The sequence below is a fragment of the Seriola lalandi genome, unplaced genomic scaffold (assembly GCF_002814215.2).
Source record: "Seriola lalandi dorsalis isolate HSWRI2012SDOR001 ecotype SW California unplaced genomic scaffold, Sedor1 jcf7180002054885, whole genome shotgun sequence".
NCBI classification, from domain to species: domain Eukaryota; kingdom Metazoa; phylum Chordata; class Actinopteri; order Carangiformes; family Carangidae; genus Seriola; species Seriola lalandi.
Window position 1 is genome coordinate 2,065,061 of NW_019525437.1, and position 21,038 is coordinate 2,086,098.

The following is a 21,038-nucleotide window of genomic DNA, read 5'->3' on the forward strand; positions in this document are numbered from 1 at the left end:
GAGAGATCCACAGCATGAATAATGAGTTATTACAATCCACACAAAAAGATCTAAACTTCACTCTGTTCGTAGATGAACTGGAGCTGCTCTGACCAGCTACAACGATCAGTTATTTAATCAATTAGTCAAGTGACAGGCAATTAATCTGCAACTGTTTTTATTTTAAAATATTATTGTTTTAGTCATTCTTTTATGCAGGAAGGTGAAAAGAAATCATCTCAAATGTGAGGACTTGATATAAAAACTGAAAATCTTTGAATAATCTTTGATTTTGAGCTCTTAAAAACAAGACATTTGAATATTCAAAATTTTCTGGCATTTTGTAGATGAAACGATTAATCAATAAAAAATAATCTGCAGATTAATCAATCAACATTATCAAGAATTGTCCCAAAGCTTGAGAAAAATAATTAAATATTAGATTTTATTTGTTGTCTTCATTGCCCTGTTTTAACTGCATTTTGTTTTACACATTCACAAACCTGAGTGTTTAACAGGTTTACAACATGTGATAAGAAACCAGAGGCTGCAAAAGTTTTTCTGAACATCGTTTCACAAACTTCAAACCTTTTTGTCCTTTACTGAAGCCCATACCTGTAGTTTAAAGAGCAAATTTCTAAACTTTGTAATCAAGCATTTAATACTGGACAGTAGAGAATCACTAACAGCCCCTACATGGTTAAAGAAGCAATGACGCCTGTGTGAAGGAGATGAACGGGGAATTCAACACCATCAGAAGGTCCTGGGAGTTTGTCCACCATGGCTGCTGCTGGCCTTGTTTATACTGGGCTGGGGTCAGTTTCTGGACTAAACCAGGTCCAAACTGCTGCAGGTGGATTTTAACAATTTGACTTCACCTGCTCCAAGTCACAATCTAAATGTTTAATTATTATGGTTATTTAATTATGTGCGCACACACACACACACACACACAGTTTAAATCAGTTATCAGGTCCCAGCCTTTCATGTGTGAACAAGGCCACAGAGGTGTTATGGTGTCATGTGAAATAGGCAAAGCAACAGAGAAATGTCATTATAAGTGTTTTCATCCAATAAAAAGTGACGTGTTTCATTAAGCCGCTGTGTCGACCCCTTCATTCAGACAGCTATAAAGGTATAAAACTACAGTGATGTGACTTTTTATTTTTTCTTATCCATTGACAGTGACTGAATGTAGAGATGTGTCCAGTCTTAAAACAGTGATTTTTAAAACATTTACCTATAGGGTCAATGCTAAGCTGTGATACGGCTGAGGCAACAATACATCCATGTAATTTTTTACTTTTAGAAAGTTACTGTGTCCGTGTGCAGTCAGTATGTAGCCTTCTTTGGTACAGTGGCCCTGAGAGCTCAACGCACTGCAACTTAAAGTGATAGTTCAGGTTATTCAACGTACTAATCTATAGTCAGTGTATTACCTGCAGTAGATTCAGTTTACAGAAGCAGCAGGAGCTCAGTGATGTGCTGCTGTGGATGGGGTCAGCAGAAAAATGTGTTTTAGCCTTCTTGAAAAATACCTAATATCAGTTTTAAGTGTCACTTTATTTTTAAAATTTTCACCACTTTTGTTTTCTCAAGTTGCATTGCTTTGAGCATTGGGACAAAACTGTGCCTCACATCAAGTCTGAAGACATTTCAACACCTGACAAGCTTTATACTGCATTCAGGTACTGAGTGATCAACCTTCACTTTATTAAATGACAAGAAAACAATTGTTTGAGCCAGTGTTGGAAAGTGGGTGCCACGGCCCAGGATTTATTTTGCGTCAGCTTTTGTTGTGACCTCAAGTCAAACGACCACTGGACAGAAATTCAGCCCAAGGCCGATTAGCCCGAGGTGACAAACACTGACATTTCTATGATTCATTTCTTTTATATAACTGCACAGACTAACACAGTTTCTGCTGCTGTAAGAGATGAAGCAGGGAGGAGGTGCGTGAGTGGCAACTAAAGAGAAGTGTTCCTTTCACTTTTGAAAAGAAACAAATGTAAATTGTCGAAGAATGAAGATTTGTTGCTGTAAAATATTTCTGAACAACATCATCACCCCCCCAACATAAACATCAAAGTTTAGGCAGCACTTTGTGGTCAGAAATTTTTGCTTTACTTGGTACCTGTACATCTTCATAGTAACCTCACGCACGCACGCATGCACGCACACACACACAGACACAAACACACACAGACAGACACACACACCAGTTCTGGGGTCAGATGACAGACAGCACTGAAGGCCACTTCAGCTGGCTAGTCCTGATCCAGCTGATCCAGCCCTGACTGAGGCCGTCAGTATAAAAGTCTCCTTGACAGCCAAGAAGAGTCGGTGACAGCAGGTAGAGTCAGAGTGGTTGACCTTTGACCTTTGCCACATCTCTGTCCAGCTGCTCCCCTGCTGCCCTCAGCTCCTCCCTCTGTCGCAGCAGCCGACTTCGAGACTCCTGCAGCCGCTCGTTCAGATCCAGGTACTGACGACACTGCTGGAACTTCAAGTCCACATCAGAGTCCGAAGACCGGGATGAGTCTGAGCAGGGACACGACAGACAGACAGTAAACCACTAGACAGACAGGCAGTAAACTACAGGACAGACAGGAAGTAAACCATTGCACAGACAGGCGGTAAACTACAGGACAGCCAGGCAGTAAACCACAGGACAGACAGGTGGTAAACCACAGGACAGGGTGGTAAACCACAGGGAAGACAGGCGGTAAACTACAGGACAGACAGGCGGTAAAACAGCTGTGGGCCCCCTCTCTCTCCTCTGACTCTGCAGATCTGTGTGGACTCACCGTGTCCAGTCTGCTCCAGGATGCTGAAGACCGGGTCATTGGGAGCGGCTCTGTTGATGTCCTCCAGGATCTGGTCCACAGTGGGGGGGTCTGGACGGCTGGGCAGCACCACCCGCTTCTTATTCTTAGAACCGATATTCATTCTCCCGCATCTGAAGATTGAGATTTTTAAATGTGTGGGAAACGACTAATGAACAAATTAACTGTAAAATAAACAAAAGAAAAGAGAGCGATTGTAAATAAACTGAACAAACTGCTCCTCCAGGTTTTCCACTCATTCATTAAGTGACTATGAATGTCTGACTCTTACGTCAAACAGTGATATTAACTATTATCAATATATTACGCTTATTCATTATCTTTATTTGGGGTATTCCCTCAGCCTACATCCGTACACGAGAAGGCTCCTGACCTCTGTTAATTTACCTGTTAAATTAGATTAAATTATGTGTCTGAACGTATACAGCGATCTGAATATAGACTACAATACATTTTCGAATTGCAAGGAGTTACTCTTCAATTCGGCATAGAAAAAAAATCAACCATGGAGTTTGTATTTGAATAAAGACTAAACTTAAGCATCTTTAACTTAGTGGTTTGTCCGTTTCTCTCTGTCGTCGTCCAGCACAACGCGCTGGGGGAGAAAGTGCTAATTAGCTAAAAACATCAGTCTAGACGTGGGTATTTGTTCCAGCACAGTGGAAGATTTCACGGCCGAATTTAACAAAAAGTCATTAGTATTCATAAGAGTTCGTTGGTAAAGATAAAATATAGTTATATTAGCTGATAAGCAGTTTGATTTTGATTTTCCAAACTGTGAAACGGAGTTCGGCACCATGTTTCAACACGCCAGCAGGATTAGCCACAGTAGCTTGTCGCTGCTTACCGGGGTTTAGTCGTCTTTCTGAAAACCTTCTGCCGGATCTGAGCTGTTGTTCGACCGGTCTGCTGCAACTGAACCCGGACTAACGGACAGAAAAGCAGCAAATTCAGCTGAAAACACTCGAAAAGATTCGTCAGCAGATGCAACACACAATTGCTGGATCCGTGACGTTCTGCACGGCGCGTCAACGTGTCACGTACGTCCACGCACAGAAGTCACGCCCCCATAAAACGTAAACGCTTGACTTTTTTTATTAATGTAAATTTATTCTGGTCTACAGTAAATAACACAGGAACAATAAGGTAATAAACTATAAAATAAAAAATAAAAAAACAGTCAATTACTCTAATAACACTGTTGAAAAAAATTCTTACGTATGACAACGTAAAAAACGATTCCTATAAAAGCCAATGTGACCCCAATGTAGAGTCCCGAAATTGAAATAGTGTTTTTTCTTGTTTCATATGGTCTCGCATCAAAATGAAAGAGAAGTGAGAGTTGTCGACTTTATACACAGCTAGTTTTTGGTTCATGGTGTAATTTTGTTCACTCTTATGGCCCCTTTGAAGTATGAGTATTGGGTTTGTATTTATTTTATATACAATTGCCAAAACTTCAGCACTCTAAGTTAAAGATAGCACTATAACGGAACCGTATAGCTAATGATTGATTTAGAAGGTCATTCAGTGTTGCAACTGACATTTTTGCTTTGATGTATACTGATTATTTTAACTTTAAACTATTTATTCTTTCAAAGTCTAAATCTTTACAAATGTCTTGATAAACCATAAACAATAAGAAAACTAACAGTTTTATTTTTTCTTACAGTTTTCTAAGAGTTACTTTGTGATGCACAGATACATGAGGTTCAGTCACCCTGAGCTCTTTCAGTTCAGTTCCCTCACTCACACTCCTGCAGACAGAGGGTGACAACTCCCAGACTTCAGTTTGGTTCATGCTCTTCTATTTAAACTATACATATACTGCTATTATGTGCCTCATACATATTGCACATATATGTTAGTAGATGTCTTTCTTTATTATCCAAAACATTTAAGTCACATATATGTACATATTTATAGCAAAGAAAATATCTGTATAATATATTTATGTATTCTTTCTCATATACACATATATACTGTATAATACTGATATATAAATGTGTGTGTTTGTTAGACAGAGCAGACAAACATTATTCTGATTAATGCTTTTTATTTCTGATCATAATGTAATTTTCATGTCAAGGTCATAATCTCATTTATGTGTATAAACAAAACAAAAAAATTAATAATATAAATAAATCAAATAACAGCAACACATGTTGAAAAACAATGCAAAGCACCCAGAACCAGGACCAAACACACACACACATATACATACACATACACACACACACACACACACACACACACACACACACACACACACACACACACACACACACAAATGCAGAAATAAGGGGAAACACCGCCCCTTGGTGGAGAACAGGGAGTTTGTCTGTTAGTTTACGGGCTGGTTCCAGGTGCTTCTCTTAAAAAAAAAAAAAAAAAAAACATCAATAAATACAAATAAATAAATAAACTGAAAACAACCATAAGAAACAGTGCGTGCATCTGACATTGAATCCTGTTATAGACTGGTATAGAAATATAACATATCTCATATAAAAAGGAAATCAGTCTCTTTGACAGGAGGTATGTTTCTTGATGGATGATGATTCCTCACTGAGTCTCCTCTTCTTCCTCTGCTGCTACCTGAAGGACTGGAGTCAGAAACAAGGGCTGATGCATTATCTTATGGGTTTGACATTTCCAAATAATTTCCTTAAACTTTGCTCTCATGGAAAGAACAGTATTTATGGGTAAAACAGAGACAGTTTGTACGTATGTAATATACCTCCAAATAATTAATTCCATTTAATTATCAGACTGTTTTAGTCAGTTCACAGCAGGTCATATGTGAAATGTATCTGCAGGCAAACACACTATTCAACATTACAATAAAGCAAAAGAAGACTTCATGTGTATTTACTTGGTTAACCTGGATAATCATGGAGATTTTATCTATAATAAGAGCCAAATTATACAGTTATTTCCGGAAACCTCTCAAAGAAATGATCAACAAATAAAGCCTCAACAAATACACATTATTTATGATTTTCAGTTTTGGTGCTGGGAGTGGCAACAGTCTGGTTTATATTTCAATCCCAGATAAGGACTTTAAATTCCGGATTTTAAGGTAATTCAGAATAATTCTGCAGCAGAAGATTTCTGACTTAGGTCTCATAACATTAATATAATCCTGTGATCTATATCAGCTCCTGTATTGATCTGATCAATACCCTGAATTGGTTGGGAGCCTGAAAGGATCATCTGTGACTTACCGTCAGTCTACACTGACTTCATCCTGACGCGCAGACATACAACACACACACGAGCAAAAATTAAAACAAGACCAGCGTCACATTAAGACATATATCTACACCACACAGAGTTTCTACTTCTACACAGTTTAGACGTTAAACATCAGAAAACTTCTCAGTGTTGGAGCCTGAAATTCTTCTTCTTCAGTTGTTCTTTGTTATGTTTTAAAAACCAACAAGCAGAGCAGTCAGGGAGTGCTGATGCTATTAAGAGCAGCAGGTAAGGATAGGAGGGGGTGTTAGGTCTGTTCAGGTCTGTTCAGATCTGATCAGGTCTTCATAGAGGATGGAGGGTCCTGCCAGCTCCATCTGCTGCTGCTGCCAAATCTGCAGCCCACCACCACCAAAGAAGAAAACTGCTTTAACTTTAAACCATTACAGGGCTGATGTTGAACAAGGGTCACTGAGGTTCATGCTAATTCTCTTCACAACACATTTACTATGACATATATCATTAACACCAAATCAGCTGACTTACCACATTGGTTAACCCAGGAAAGGCTGGAACAGGTAACAGGACACCTGGGTTAGCACAAGTATCCCTCACCTCTGTTCTCAATGTACAATTTATATTATACTATATTATATCATATTATATTATATTTTGACCCATCAGGACATGAACAGGAATCTAGATTTAACTGTGAGGCTGAAGAGTTTGTTTCAGGTACAATATGTGTAACTGTCTAAGAGACAGGTTTCACTCTGATGTGTATTTTATGTTTCATATGGTTTCAAGCTGAATTCCAGTTCATACAGTCGTTAAAAAGGATTATAAATGCAATAAATAAGATGTTAAAAAAGGGTAACATTGATAAAAGGTTTGTCTAAAATACACCAGTGTTTGGTTGGAAAGTTCGAGGCCCTTCATGTAAGGCTAGAGTTCAGCTAGAGGTATGACCGTGGCATTGTGGATCAGAATCACCATGGATACAGAGGAAAGATATACGGCTCCAAAATGATGTTATTCTGCACAGGGTCATTGTGTTTGAATTATAACTGTGTATAATGTTGTTAATGTGCTTTAATATGGACAGTGTGATATGTTTCTCATATTTTTATCTGATTGGATTTTTGTTGTGCTATGGTGTTTGGGCCTGATTATTGATGGACACTGGCTCACCGTGTTTGAGCTGCTTATACGGAAACTTAAGAGACCGTAAAACGACAGAGAGACGTGTGTTCTGAACTTTTATGTTTTTATTTCCTTGTAGTTTTCACAGTGTCTTCTCATGTTATCGTCTAAACTAGAGAGGGAGAGAAAAATAGAGAGATTCCCCCCTGGTCAACGCCTCCGGACCTCCCCTCTGTGTTCCCCATCTTCAGCTGGTCCCTCCCCTTTTGCATCACTGGTCCCAGCCATCAATCAAAAGTCTGCCCGGTCCTGTCATCAAATCTGATCAGTCCGCTTCTGTGCCTCTCTGTTGCAACGTGGACTTACTTCAGTCTTTCTGGTGTGTAAATTGGTGTTAACTGGTTTGAGGCATTAGTTCAGTGATGTCGGGATCTGGGCGCTAGGTTTAGGTTCTTTTGTTTGTCATTTTCATACTTATCTTATTTCAACACCACACCTACAGATAGCCCAATTCAACAGTCTTGTTTAACACTAGGTCTTATGGGTGGTGCTAGAGTGTGTTTTGCTTTTGGCAGGTCAGGTCTTTCTTTCCTTTGTTTTGGCCTTCAGTAATTCAGCGGGGATGGGTTGGGCTAGGAAGCATGGTTTTGTTTTGTTTGTTTCATGATTTGCCGCCAGCCGCAGCCTTTTCCCTTTGTTCTTCACCTCATTTGATTCATTTTCTGTTGATTATTTGGCATTCCAGCTTTAAGTAATTCAGTGAAAGAACTCCTCCATTATTTATGGATATTTTGTGTTTATAACCTGTGTTTTTTTGGTCGCTAAGCAATAAAGGGCAGAACTTGCCTGACTACATCGGCAATATGTTGATTCCCTTATTCCTAGACATCTGCAGGTTGTAACACCAGCATTAAATAATCCACAACGAAACCAGTTCAAAGGAATCAAGGTAATTGGTGGATTCACTGGCAGAGGTGAGTGGATGTTTTTACACTGAAACTGCAGGAACAAGCTCCAGTTTCAATGTCAGACAGCTCACTAGTGGGATTTCCATTGTGATGTTGCACAAAACAGAAGTGATTGGTTTTTTTTTTTTAGAAAAGTCGACAAAAGACAGCAGTGAATATTCTGTGTTTCCATTGAGTGATGTTATGTGAATAAAGCTGGGTTTTCTCCTCTCATGATATCGTTCCAATTAAACGTGATGACAGATGTTCAGCATCTGCCTCTCGGTTAGAACTGGGGCTAAATCCAAAAACACCAAACCACATCCACAAACTGGATCTTAGAACAGACCTTAACTCTCTGGAAGGTGCTAAATGTCTATGGGTCTATCTCAGAGCACAGTCAGCAGTAAGCGATGCATCGAGTCAGGGGTTTGCTAACCTAGCTTAGCATAAAGACTAGAAGCAGGGGTAAACTGTTACACCTAGCAACACCTGTAACGACAGATGAACATGATGATGATGTTTCATCTGTAGTCAAAGAGAAACGAGGAGGATACGTACCGGCCGTTCTTCACTCGGTTGTGATGGAGATATTTTAGCTGCTGATGTTTCTGTCGATGAACTCGGTAAACTCTTAGGTTCGGACTGAGCGACCGACACCAACGGATTCACCAGAGATTTATTCTTCACCAGAGTAGACAGGACTGAGGAGAGAAGGAATGTTTAATCTAATGTTTAACACAGTGTTATACTGGTGTGTCCCTACACTTCACCAGTGTGTGTACCTTCTCTGGTGAGGTTTTCGGCGGCGCTCATCGCCTTCCCGCTGAGGTCGTTCACCATGTTGTCCACCGTGGCCTCGTGGCGCAGGAAGACGGGCCGAACCACTTTGTTGTAGATGATCTGGGAGCCGTTCCACGACATCGGGGCCATGCACCACAACAGGAAGAGACACTGGAACCACAGAGGGCGGACAGACGAGGATTACTGGACTTAGTGGGGAACTACTAATGACACTGAGGACTTAAACCCAATGAGAGCCTGTTGTCCGTAGACATTTAGACAGGGGGGAGGAAGCATTTGAATTTGAATCTGTCCCTGTTCACTGGTTCTGTGATGTGTCTCCTCACCTTAAAAGCATAGTAAAATGGAAACCAGTAGAGGAAAATGTCGGAGAAGAACTCGCCCAAGCTGAAGACGCCATACACCACCCAGTACGTCAGCCATTTTGTGTCGTCTTCTTTGCTCGCACTTTCGATGGCTTTGATTCTGCAGAAACACGTGGAAAGAACCAGAGACACTGTTTACACCCAGTATTACCCTGTGACTTGCATCTGCACACATCACCTGGATAATGGCATGAATGACACTCTGCAGATAGACCGAAGTATTTCAGACCATCAGTAATGATAATAATCACTCCTGCTCTTCATCATGTACATGTCATGAAGTTAAAGCAAATCACAGTTTTCTGAATCATCAAGGTTTTGCATGAGAAATAATGGTAGATTTTACTGCAGGGACACTGGACGCCTGATAGAACCCCACCTACCTGGTGCATCACTGTCACTGTCAGCAGATCACCATCAAAATAAGAAACACTCACGAATAATAAGCTGGATAGACGAAGCCAATCAGGTTGCAGAGGAGGGAGGCACCATATCCGTACACCAGGTAGAGTCCGGTCACTGAGACGGCACCTGGATGAGACGGAGGACACACAGAAGACACACTGTCAGTTTACACTGATGCAGATACGTTTAATAGATGGATGGATGATTACTTTATTAATCCCAGATGGCAAATTTAAATATCATAGCAGTTGACTTAAAAACAATGAAATACAATAAAACACAGATAATAGACAAAATATACACGCGATCCAAGTATGAAATAAAAATGTTCATGTGGACCAAAGTGCAGGGGTGAGAGTACAGGAGGTTTTGGATGAGTCACAGAGATGCATTATAAAGTCTGGTTGCTGTAAGCAGGAATGATTTTCTATGGCGTTCCCTAGTCTGTTGCTGAATGTACGCTCAGGTTCGACCATAGTTTTATGGAGGGGATGGGTGACATCGTGCACGATTTTCAGCAGTTTTGCCTGATTTCTGTCCTCAGCCACCTCCTCCAGTATAAACAGCTTCCATCCAACAACAGACTCGGCCTTCCTGATGAGTTTCTTCTGTGTGTTGGCATCCTTTAATAACGCATAACACACTGAGTAGAGCTGTCGTTCTCTGGCAGACATGCACACAGACAAACAGGAAGTTGTGTAAAAAGTGTCCTACCTCTGATCAGCTTATGTTGCTGTTCACTCATGGAGCCTCTGCTCTGCTGTCGCTCTCTGAGGATAATCTGCTTTAACTTTACTGCACAGACTGGGGGACACTGTGCACCAGGCACTACACTGACATCATGTCCTGCCTCAGTGTGTGTGTGCGTGTGTGTGTGTGTGCGTGTGTGTGTGTGTGTGTGTGTGTGTGTGTGTTACTGATCCACTGTATGAGCATCAGTGGGGTATGAATAGACTGCTGTTCACTGCTCAGTAAAAGTCCTTGGCTGAATACTGACTCTACATTAGGGCAGAGAGGTTTATCATCTTATTTATCTTATAGTCAAGGTTTGATCCAGAGCTCAACATCGCCACGAAAAGGCCCGTCACCTGCACCCAGGTGTCCTCACACAGCGAAGGACAGGATCAATGCTTTTAGCAGGCTTCTTATTTTTAGGTCAAATCAGCTATAATCAATGAATGTTAGTTTTGTTCTAGTTTGTGAAACCCCTACTGTCATCTGGTCAGGGACATTTTCAATGTGTAAGCTATAGAAACTGAGCAGAAACTCCAGAAATACACAATGTGAAACAGAGTGAATAAAAAATTCAGTGTAATACAACAGTCCTGCAGTAATTCCTCCTACATGAGGGTTGTAATGTTCAGTTTTTATTGAGTGTGTTAAACAGGAGTTGATTCAACTGTGTGATCGTCATAGTTTCTACTGCTGTTGAACTGTACTCCATTATACAGAGAGGTGTTTTTGTTATTTAGCCTACTTCCATTAAAGGTTTGGACAAAATAATAGAAAACACCTAGTGTTACATAATACAGTGTTCCGTCCCATAGACAGGTTCAGAGCTGCGCCTGTTTTTGCAAAGTGCATTAAACCGCATGAATGTAAAAAGACATTTAAGCGAATGAACGTAAAAAAAAAAAAAAAAAAAACTGAGCGTTTAAAAACATGGAGAGGTACGAAAAGCTGGCAACAGGAAAGGTCTGCCAATCAACAGTCAGTGTTTGGACCAGCGTTGTGTGATTAGTTTTCACACATGCTCATCACCAAGCTAATCAAATAGCTGATTTTTATTTAAGTCCCTGTAAACAAACAGGACACGTTGTAAAGAATGAGGAACAGAACCGCAGTTTGATGGGAACATTATTGTTTATTTATTATTTACTGTTTTATTATTATTATTATTATTATTATTATTATTATTATTATCAACAATGAGCTAATGGACACATGGATTTCCCCTAGGAGATAAATAAAGTATCGATCGATCTAACACAAGTTTGCAATCTGTGTTCTGTAGTGTTGTCTACAGTGGAGCACTAATACATTAAAAAGTGATGTGTGTACAAAGGTGTCCGACACTGTAGGTGTTCCAGGTGAGTTGGTGAAGTGTCGCCCATAGGAAATAGGAGGGATGCTAACTAGTGCCACAGAATGCAAAACAGTGTTGCTTGACAACTTGGGTCCTTTTAATACAGTTTATCTCTCTCTCCCTGTTATCGTCGTCGTTTATGTAAGTTTATATTTCATTTATCATTTATTGAGGCTCCATATCGATGATCAACCATCACGAGTCCCAATATGCCCATCTATGCATATTGTTTTCAGGTTGTTCGTTTGTCCATCTGTCTCATTTTCATGGACACAATATTTCAAAAAACCTTAACGGAACTTCTTCAAATTTGACATAAATATTCACTTGGACTCAAGGATGAACTGCCTAGATTTTGACAAAATTGCACACAAATGATTAATATTTTTATATGATTCTGGATAAACAGGGATGTAGTCTGAAACTAGTGGAGGAGCCAGACAACCATGAGGTGCTAATTTTAGCTACAGCTGTTTCTATGAAAACTAGGAGCTAAAAGAGGCTAAAAAGCTCTGTACAGCTGCTGAGATGGAGATAGTCATTCAATTATGCAGTCATTGGATCTATTGTTGCTATAAATATTGATTAGAGCAATTTTAAGACTTGAACTCTGACCCAGAACATTTACAGGTTCATGTTTCCACAGCTCAGAGCAGTATCTGTGCGTAGCTGCCATTTGGCTTGATATTCACAGGAGGATTAACTGAATCCTCTTCACATGCACCAGGTGAAGTCGGTACGAACCCACTGAATACAAACAGAACAACAGCAGAACCATCCAGAACATGTTTATCATGAGCTGCACAGAGTGAACGACAGGAAAACCTCACATACCCGCTGCGATGATCTTCTTCTTTATCCCTGTTTTCTCCTCCAGCTTCCCCAGAAAATCTGTCACCACGTTTTTCTCGTTCAGAAACTTCTCGGCTCGGTCTCTGATGGAGGAGAAGACGTCCAGTAGGCCCATGGTCCTCAATCAGGTCCTCAAACAACAGCAGAGTCAGAGGAAAGCGACCGGTGTGGAGTGCAAACACAGCAGAGTGTAATCCTCTGACAGAGAGGATCTGCTTTAAAGAGGAGGAGGAAGAGGAGGGAGGAGGAAGAGGAGGTGCAAAGACAGGAAGTAGCCACAGCCACAGGTTAACACACCTATATCTTCATGTTTTCTATACACAGAGAAACAATCAGAAATGTTATTAAAACATTTCAATAAAAAAAATCACCAAAACTGACCTGTTACCGGCAGTTAATCAGCCCTGGACCAGACCCGGCATCTGATCACCTGACCACCTGACCACCTGATCACCTGATCACCTGATCACCTGACCACATGATTTAAAGGTAAACACTGCAGAGACACACAGCAATTAATCAAATTGATGTTACAAGCAATAGATAAGTGAATAACAAAAATAAAAGCCCTTTATATGTTTCCAGTATTTTCACTTCCTGTTCGAACACATTCACACCTCTCCCAACCCACAGCTGGCACAGCTGGATACATTCATTCTGACATGACGCTGGGACTTAACTGTTTCTCAGAGCACTCAGATGCTCACAGCTGATCTCCAACCGCCATGTTTCATTCTTTAGTTTCCAGATTTAAGCAGATAAGAGGAGGAGAAGCATTATTTCACCTGTGTTAACTGGACAGTTTTCAGAATAAAAAGATTTTTCACCTTTCAGTAAAATACATAGTCAATGTAAATAAATAAAAAAAAATAATTGGCTTACTTTAAGTTTAATTTGTTGTTTTCAGGGGTTCCTATAGGTGTTTATCAGGGGTCTGAAGGTCCATCACGTTTCTCACACTGGTTTAGGAGTCTCAGAGTCCAGGGCTTCGGTGAAGGGGGAGAGAGATCCAGACAGCCATAACCAAAAATGTCAAAAGTCTGAGTCAGATTTCCATGTCATGTGCTGCTCTCCAGAGGACGAAGCCTCCACATTTGAATGGTTTGCTCAGACTGTGAGAGCAGATAAATCATCCGGATGTAGCTGTAATGAAGCCGGAGACACTTTAACCTGTTCATCTGTAAAAGAGCAGTTTGCTTGTTGAAGCAGCAGATGATGTGATCTGACACTCTCTCCCTCCCTCCCTCTCTGTGATGACAGGATGACAGCAGCAGCAGTAGAGGAGGGGATGAGCCTCTGTGGAGGAATGCATCCTGCAGGCCGACACATGTCTCCATGCTGTCATGTTAGCAGGGAACAAACCTCCAGCAGCCTCTGACTGAAGCACACAGAGACCTTCTGAGGGGAGATGAGAGGATACAGAGCCATCAAGTACATTTTATTCTTCTGCTGCTACGTCTTCTGGGTGAGTCTCTCTGTCCCTACAATTTGAGGATTAAATGTGTCACTTCACACATTCACACTTTCAGTCGTGCTTGCTCTGAAACCTGTTGCTCAATCTGGTTTTACCACGAGTGATTTCAACACACTCAATACGGCATTTCATAGGAAGAGGACGCTCTGAAGAGCAAAGATTTGAAAAAAACAAGTCGTTTCTTCACTGTGACAAAGTTTTACTAGTTGTTATAGTTCAAACAGTCTGGGAGTGTAACTTAACATAATACAACTGTAACTTTGGAAGCCAAATTTCACATAACATTCTACAACTATACACTTATATTCCAGAACTGAATATCTGACATAACAGAAAGTTAAAATCTGCAGTTGTGATCTAGGATTCTGGAATTGTAACTAGTTACTAGTTGTAGAAGGTTACAGTTCAAACAGTCTGGGAGTGAAACCTGTTCACTTAGCTCTATCAGAAGAGGAAAGAGTCGCCCCTCCAACAGCCCCCACGCTGCTGGATTTACATGTTACACAAGTTAAACAGAGAAAATATCAGAGTTACCGTGAGAAGAGAAGATGAGGCACAGTTCTGTTCAAATGTGTGTCCGTGTGACTCTGCAGGTTGTGAGCGCCGGGCTCATAGCGGTGGGGGTCTACGCCAAAATCGCCAAGGAGAAAGGTTGGTCAAAAAATAATGAACAGGCTGGACTCAGGCTGTGGAACAACCCGTTATCACTGCAGGAACTTATGAACCAGAGCATTTCAGATACATGACATCGACAGGGTGTTTTGTTGCTTAGAAAGTTGTGGACATTAGTGGAAAGAGTGGAGCTGGTATTGGTTTTGTATTGGTATTGATTTTTGATTTTTTTCAGGTTTTCTCTGAATCTGGTCCCTGTTTTAAACCAGCATGTGGTGGGTTTTCAGTCTGTCTGACTTTTTGTCATCGTGATCCTTTATTTTGTAAAATCTACTTAAAAATATATACATTCAGAATATATTTACAATGAATATAGAGCACATACCTGCAGGAAAACACTGTAATATCTTCAGCTTGGTCTCTGGACTTCTTCTATCTACAAAATGAAAGAACTTAAACAATATCATTGTCAGAAAATAACACAAAAAAGAAAGAGTGTTAGAATAATACAACTTAATATAAACATTAATAAATTTAACTTGGCAACATGCTTCACAGGTTGCAACTTATTTTTCATAAGAAACAGTAAAATATCCAACGAGTGCATTATTAAATGTGTAGGGATTTAATCTCCAGGAAACAAACAAACAAAATCAGATTAAAGGTCTATTTTTAATCTATCTGACATTTTTAGTATAGCACTTTTTACACAATAAAAACAATACCCACACAAAGTAATAAGAACCATAGTATAAATAAAAACAAGAAGTGAGGAAATGCTGCCATAAAGCTCATAAATTTGCAACAAGGAAACATCAGAGGCAGGAGAGAAATTCAGAATCGCAAAATAATAATAATAAAAAAATAAAAAAAAAACAATAATAGAAAAATGACGTGTGAAAAAAAGCTAATAAAATGTTAACCTAGAGCTAGTGAGTAAAACCAGAAATAAAAAAGTTGGGTATTAAAAGAAAAGAAAAACAGACTAAAATGTATAAACAAATATTGTATGAATAACTAAATAAAATCCCTAAAAGTAGGAACCTTCAATACCACCTCCTGAACAGTTCCTCAATGTTTCAGGAACTGCGTGTGTGTGTGTGTGTGTGTGTGTGTGTGTGTGTGTGTGTGTGTGTGTGTATTTATAAAAACTATGCTCTACTGATAACACTCCCGAGGGTGAGCCACAAAAATTTAATCAGACTTGTTTGAACCTTCACTGGCTTTTACGCAATGAATTTAACTCTTTGTGTGTGTGTGTGTGTGTGTGTGTGTGTAGATGTAGTCGACACTCTGGCAGTCGATCCAGCTCTGCTGTTGATCGTCGTTGGCTCGGTGATGTTCCTCATCACATTCCTGGGATGTTTCGGGGCGCTGCGTAACGCCACCTGCCTGCTGAAGATGGTATGACGTGGTCCTCACATCCATTATACATACCATTAATATGGTATCATTATTATCATACCATATTACGTTATTAAGTTAAAGTTCTCTATTTAATCTTTGATTTTTTGTGAAATATTTACCTCTTTGGACTAAAAACAGATCTCATCACGTTTAAAGGTTCTGTAGACCGTCGTCACGGCCACTAGATGTCACACTAGACCACCAGCATCTCAAACCAAAACAAATGCTTGGTCAAACACACTCCCCCCATCTCTTCACATGCTCAGTCAGTAAGGTGTTATGAAGCTCAGTGAAAGTGTCCACTAAATGCACAACAAGAAGCACAACTGTGTGGCTTTGTTCTCTGCTCAGGACGCCATTACTCCACCATCTTTACATTGAAAATAGTTGTTTGCTGCTGTGCTATTGTTTAAAATCTCGTCTACATAACCTTTAAAAATAAAAAGTAACCGTAGCTGTCAGATGAAAGCTGAGCAGTAAAAAGTAATGGAGGACTGGAGTAGAAGTATAAAGTGACATAAAAAGAAAATACTCAAGTCAAAGTACAAGGACTTCAAATTTTCCACATAAGTGCAATACATGAGTAAATGTGTTTGTAAATGATGTCTCTCTGACTCTAATATGATGCATCCTTACCGTTCACGTCGTTGTCATCACGAGCTGCTGTTTGTTCCTGTAGTTTCTGGGGATCCTGGTGGTCGTGCTGCTGCTGCAGATCGCTGCTGGGGTGGTGGGATATCTCTTCACCGACATGGTAACATCACACTGCTTTGATGGGACAGGAAATGTACATTTAAAACCAGCAACACCGCAGTGTAGAAAAACTGTGTTCCAAGTAAAAATCCTGCATTCAAAATACACAAGTTTCAGCATCAAAATGGACCAAAAGTAAAAGCACAGAAAAGCTCATTTCAGCATAATGTAGATAATATCACTGGATTATAATTATTAATGCATTAATATAAAGATGGGGCCGATTGTAATGACCTTATTTACTGTTGGGAGCTCCCTCAATGATCAGTTAAATCTTAATTCATCTTAATCTGTAGAAACACATCATCATTTATTTATTTAGTCATGTAATAAATGTAGAGCAGTAAAAAGTGGCAGAAAATGGAAATATTCAAGTAAGTGCAACAAGAGTAGTTGAGTAAACGTAAGTAGTTACTTTCCAAACCAAACTTGATGCTGCTTTTGTTCAGGTGATGGAGAGGACGGAGAGGTTGATGATGAAGGCCATCGTCCGATACAGGGAGGACCAGGACCTGGAGAACGCCATCGATTTCATCCAGAAGAAGGTGAAAAAGAAGAAGAGCGACTGAGCGGCAGTGGCCTGTTACCATCCAGTCTGTTGACAGTGAGCTGTTGAACTGAGAGACTGTTACTTGTCTTTCTTTGCAGTTTCAGTGCTGTGGAGTAGAAAGCTACAAGGACTGGTCCCACAACGTCTACTTTGAGTGTACAGACACCAACCCCAGTCTGGAGTTCTGTGGAGTTCCCTTCTCCTGCTGCATTCACCTGCAGAACCAGGTCAGAACCAACCCCCGTCTCTGTGGTCCTCAGAAGGTTTATAATGGGACAGGATTTTCTCCATCTTTGGGCTTTTGAAACAGTAATTTCACTAAACAGTTGCTGATAATTTTGTAACTTCTATAAAAGCACTGAACTATATCATCAGTGATACATAAATGAACAACAGGGTATCATCTACATACGTGTAAATATTAACCTCGTGTTTCTTCCTGTGTGCGAATCAGACCTGCAGTTTTAAACTCTTTTTTCGTCTCCTTGTGGCTGTGTTCATCTGAGCAAACAACATTCTGATGATTTATTCTTCTAGAGCTTGAACAGTAGTGGAGCTAAAAATGTAAAGTTTGTCGTGTGGATGGTGGCAAAGGAAAGATCCTGGAGTCACTGATATCTAAAGGGTCCGTCCTCTGGAGAACAGGAACAAGATATTCTGAGGCTATTTAATCTAAAAATCAGGCTGTAGGCTCAGATAACGTCAGCTGGGATTTTCGCATTGTTTTTTAAATTTTTTACACTATTGATTGATTTGTTGATTTTTTTTTATGAAAGAAAAAACTATTACTTAAAAATAATCCAGGGATTTCTATGAACATAATCAGACAGATCGATCTCAACACATCTCACACCTCAGGCCTGTGTTATGTTCTCCTGCAGACCGTGCTGAACACCATGTGTGGTTATGGGATGCAGCAGCTGCAGCAGCCTACGGCCGCTCAGGGCATCTTCACCATCGGCTGTCTGGAGAAAATCGTATGGTGGGCCAAAAATAACCTGCTGCTGGTGGCTGGTCTGACCGGCGGCCTGCTGCTGCTCGAGGTAACACCAGACCACATCCAGCTGCAGCAGATAGCCCTTGATTGACCCTTGTCTCTGTTGATTCTCACAGTAAATGTTCTGGAGACTTTGTCGTATTAGTAAGTAAGTATTATAAGTTCACCCCAATGAAGAAGAAAGGAACTTGCTGAAACTTCAAATCCCAACCAGCCTCCAACCTGAACAATGACACAGGTCGTTTTTTTCAAACCTCTGATACGACCCATAGGAGTGTCTCCTATAGGAGTGTAACTATGGGTCATAATAGACTGCTGCGACTTATGGGCTCATTTCTTGCAGGAGTACAGTCTCCTATAATCCATCACAGTCAATGTGAGAAGAGGCACAAAGCTTTTTACAATGTCCATGTTTGATTGTTTGGCTCTAGGTTTCATTTTTCTAAAGAGTCTGAAAATGTCAGTTTTTCCTTTAATACATTTCCAGAAAGAGGCAACACCTCACAATAATAAAGCAACTTTGGTGAACGGCATGAAAGTTTGACAGCAGGTGCCCTGATCACTTCCTGTTTCTTCTGTCAGGTCTTCATGATCGGTCTGGCTGCCACTCAGATCTCCAGGATAAAGAAAGTCCGACAACAAAAGAAAGAAAATGCAGAGAGAGGGAAGTCGGAGAGGAAGGACAGCTACTGGTATCCTGCTTTTGCAAACTTCGATGATGAATAAAATCTCATTATGACAGATCTGAAGCTGTTGCTGAGACAGATCAGGGATGTAATGAGGGATTTCCACTCACTCTGGGTCAGATAATGAGTCTGAATGTTTAGACTTGCTCTGTTTACACTGTGAATTTATAGTTTTAGTCATGTTTCTGAAGCCTCAGCAGGACTCAGCTGCTGGCAGTTAAACTACTACCTCTTTAAAACCTTTACATCACATTTCTCATAAAGATAAGAAAGTCAGTTCTGAACAAACTGGTCGCTTATAAAATATTTAGCATTTGTAATTCATCACACTGATGTTTGTCAATCTTGATCCACAACGTAGAAGTTATTTTTTTATATTATAGAAGCTGTAACTTGTAGATGAATTCAAGCTGAACAAAGACATTTGCAGAGTTTTCCTCCTACAGACGTTGTGTACTTTGTATTAACAGTGTGTATTTTCTATACTGAGTGTGTGTGTTAATGCTGCTGGGAATAAAAAGCCTCACTGTGATTATTTCTACTGAGTTTCATCACAATGAAAATCACAAAGATAATGCAGTGGAGTGTAGAGTCTGTCGGGGACCCCGCCAATCAGCATTAATCACAATTATGTAATAAATAATCTGACACCATCAAAAAATGTACAAAATCTAAACATATTTCTTAATCCAAATGTTTACATTAGTAGAATTTTCAAAATATAAATATAAAGATCAATAAAAACCTAAATAAATTACAAAAAAACTTGTAAATAACCCACATTATTAGGCCATATAGTTACTGTCAGTCTATTTTAATTTGATTATTTTGAGATTAAAAATAATGATAATCTTGTATGTATATGCAGCTTTACTGAAAACAGTTGGCAACACTGCTCCTGAGATATCACTGCAAATCGTCCAGTGAATGACATGGGGCCCCTTTAGGGAGGTCTCCTACTGAGATGTCATTGCAAATCATCCATTGGTTATTTCAGGGGGAAGGAGCTGCATTTTGAGACACTGCTGTGGAGTTAAGTTTGTCAGCCCTCGGGGGGCCGTCTAACGTAAATAATCTTCTACCTCACAGCTTCATTTTAACTCTTTATCTTAATGTTATTGTGAACGTTTAATGGTCGTGGCCCCGTTACAACCTTAAGCTTCTGATTTACTGGCTGCAACAAGGAACTGCCTCTGTGAAGTCAAACACTGACCCTCTGCTCTGAATACTAAGGCTTTCCATTAGTGTCCTTGAGAAGTGAAACTCCCAGCATGCAAAGCCAAGAGACCCCTGAGTAAACCTGGTTAATCCTTGTTGTTCTCCCTCCCCCAATAAATCTTCATTGTGACTTTAATCTGTGGTGGAGGATTAGCAGCCGAGGCACCTGTGGTTGCGTGTCGTTGCAGGGATTCAGTCCCGTGCGCCCTCACGCTTGCTTTATTGGATTAATGACCGCAGCACTCTGTGCGGGGGGGGGGTGGTTAAAATTAGCAGCAGCACAGAACCATAGTGATCATGTCTTTCTCTCGTCCAGCTTGAAATTTCCACTTTCCCTCCAGTTTTCTGTTGGACTCTGCTCTCAGTTTAGGACAGGTTAAAGGATATTCTGGTTTATAACAATTTATTTTTGTCCCTTATTCCTATTAATACCTTTAAACTGAACACAGACATGATGATATTCATCTCACTACTAGAGAGAAAGTGAAAGTGTCTCAAAATAAACCTTTTGAAATCTAATTTTCCCCTTAAAGCAAGACTCCAACGTTCAGTCAGCACCAAGCATCAACCTCTGATGCTAAAACATGAAGCCAACACTGAAGAATCAAAACCTGCAGTTCCTCTAATGACCACTAGAGTCTGGCTCCAACAGTGAGTCAGTCCCCATAGACTCCCATGTTAAAATGGTAAAAAACAAGTTTTGGTCTCTAGAGCTA

The 21,038-nt window shown here is 40.2% G+C and overlaps 3 protein-coding genes across 5 annotated transcripts; 1 reads left to right on the forward strand and 2 right to left on the reverse strand.

Moving 5' to 3' along the window:
• Positions 1-1,671: 1,671 nt before the first annotated feature.
• cunh19orf25 (chromosome unknown C19orf25 homolog) lies at positions 1,672-3,853 on the reverse strand. Its single transcript, XM_023428955.1, has 3 exons — positions 3,673-3,853; positions 2,787-2,938; positions 1,672-2,520 (listed from the first exon to the last, which is right to left on the reverse strand). Exons 2-3 carry the CDS (start codon positions 2,926-2,928, stop codon positions 2,339-2,341), a joined length of 324 nt encoding a protein of 107 aa, XP_023284723.1. The 5' UTR covers positions 2,929-2,938; positions 3,673-3,853; the 3' UTR covers positions 1,672-2,338.
• Positions 3,854-5,205: 1,352 nt separating this feature from the next.
• Positions 5,206-12,834, reverse strand: reep6 (receptor accessory protein 6). 3 transcript variants are annotated; one of them, XM_023428995.1, is made up of 8 exons: positions 12,608-12,834; positions 9,720-9,813; positions 9,244-9,382; positions 8,899-9,067; positions 8,675-8,817; positions 6,570-6,592; positions 6,053-6,075; positions 5,206-5,431 (listed from the first exon to the last, which is right to left on the reverse strand). In XM_023428995.1, the coding sequence occupies exons 1-6, from the start codon at positions 12,738-12,740 to the stop codon at positions 6,578-6,580; spliced, it is 693 nt and encodes a 230-aa protein (XP_023284763.1). In that variant the 5' UTR covers positions 12,741-12,834; the 3' UTR covers positions 5,206-5,431; positions 6,053-6,075; positions 6,570-6,577. The 3 variants fall into 3 exon arrangements, with proteins under 3 accessions (XP_023284763.1, XP_023284764.1, XP_023284765.1); XM_023428996.1 differs by lacking the exon at positions 6,053-6,075; XM_023428997.1 differs by lacking the exons at positions 6,053-6,075; positions 6,570-6,592.
• A 1,117-nt stretch (positions 12,835-13,951) lies between these two features.
• Positions 13,952-19,636, forward strand: LOC111671791 (tetraspanin-33). The gene is made up of 8 exons (XM_023428991.2): positions 13,952-14,090; positions 14,693-14,750; positions 15,991-16,115; positions 16,798-16,872; positions 17,321-17,416; positions 17,520-17,648; positions 18,303-18,464; positions 19,001-19,636. Exons 1-8 carry the CDS (start codon positions 14,034-14,036, stop codon positions 19,142-19,144), a joined length of 846 nt encoding a protein of 281 aa, XP_023284759.1. The 5' UTR covers positions 13,952-14,033; the 3' UTR covers positions 19,145-19,636.
• The last annotated feature ends 1,402 nt before the right edge of the window (positions 19,637-21,038 follow it).

Coding starts and splice junctions, on each gene's coding strand:
- cunh19orf25 (XM_023428955.1), bottom strand. CDS start 2,928: ATGAATATCGGTTCTAAGAATAAGAAGCGGGTGGTGCTGCCCAGCCGT. Junction 2,521..2,786: donor CCTGGAGCAGACTGGACACG/GTGAGTCCACAC, acceptor GTCCCTGCTCAG/ACTCATCCCGGTCTTCGGAC.
- reep6 (XM_023428996.1), bottom strand. CDS start 12,740: ATGGGCCTACTGGACGTCTTCTCCTCCATCAGAGACCGAGCCGAGAAG. Junction 9,814..12,607: donor GAAGAAGATCATCGCAGCGG/GTATGTGAGGTT, acceptor CGTCTCATCCAG/GTGCCGTCTCAGTGACCGGA. Junction 9,068..9,243: donor CATTTTACTATGCTTTTAAG/GTGAGGAGACAC, acceptor CTGTGGTTCCAG/TGTCTCTTCCTGTTGTGGTG.
- LOC111671791 (XM_023428991.2), top strand. CDS start 14,034: ATGAGAGGATACAGAGCCATCAAGTACATTTTATTCTTCTGCTGCTAC. Junction 17,417..17,519: donor TCGATTTCATCCAGAAGAAG/GTGAAAAAGAAG, acceptor CTTTCTTTGCAG/TTTCAGTGCTGTGGAGTAGA. Junction 17,649..18,302: donor GCATTCACCTGCAGAACCAG/GTCAGAACCAAC, acceptor GTTCTCCTGCAG/ACCGTGCTGAACACCATGTG.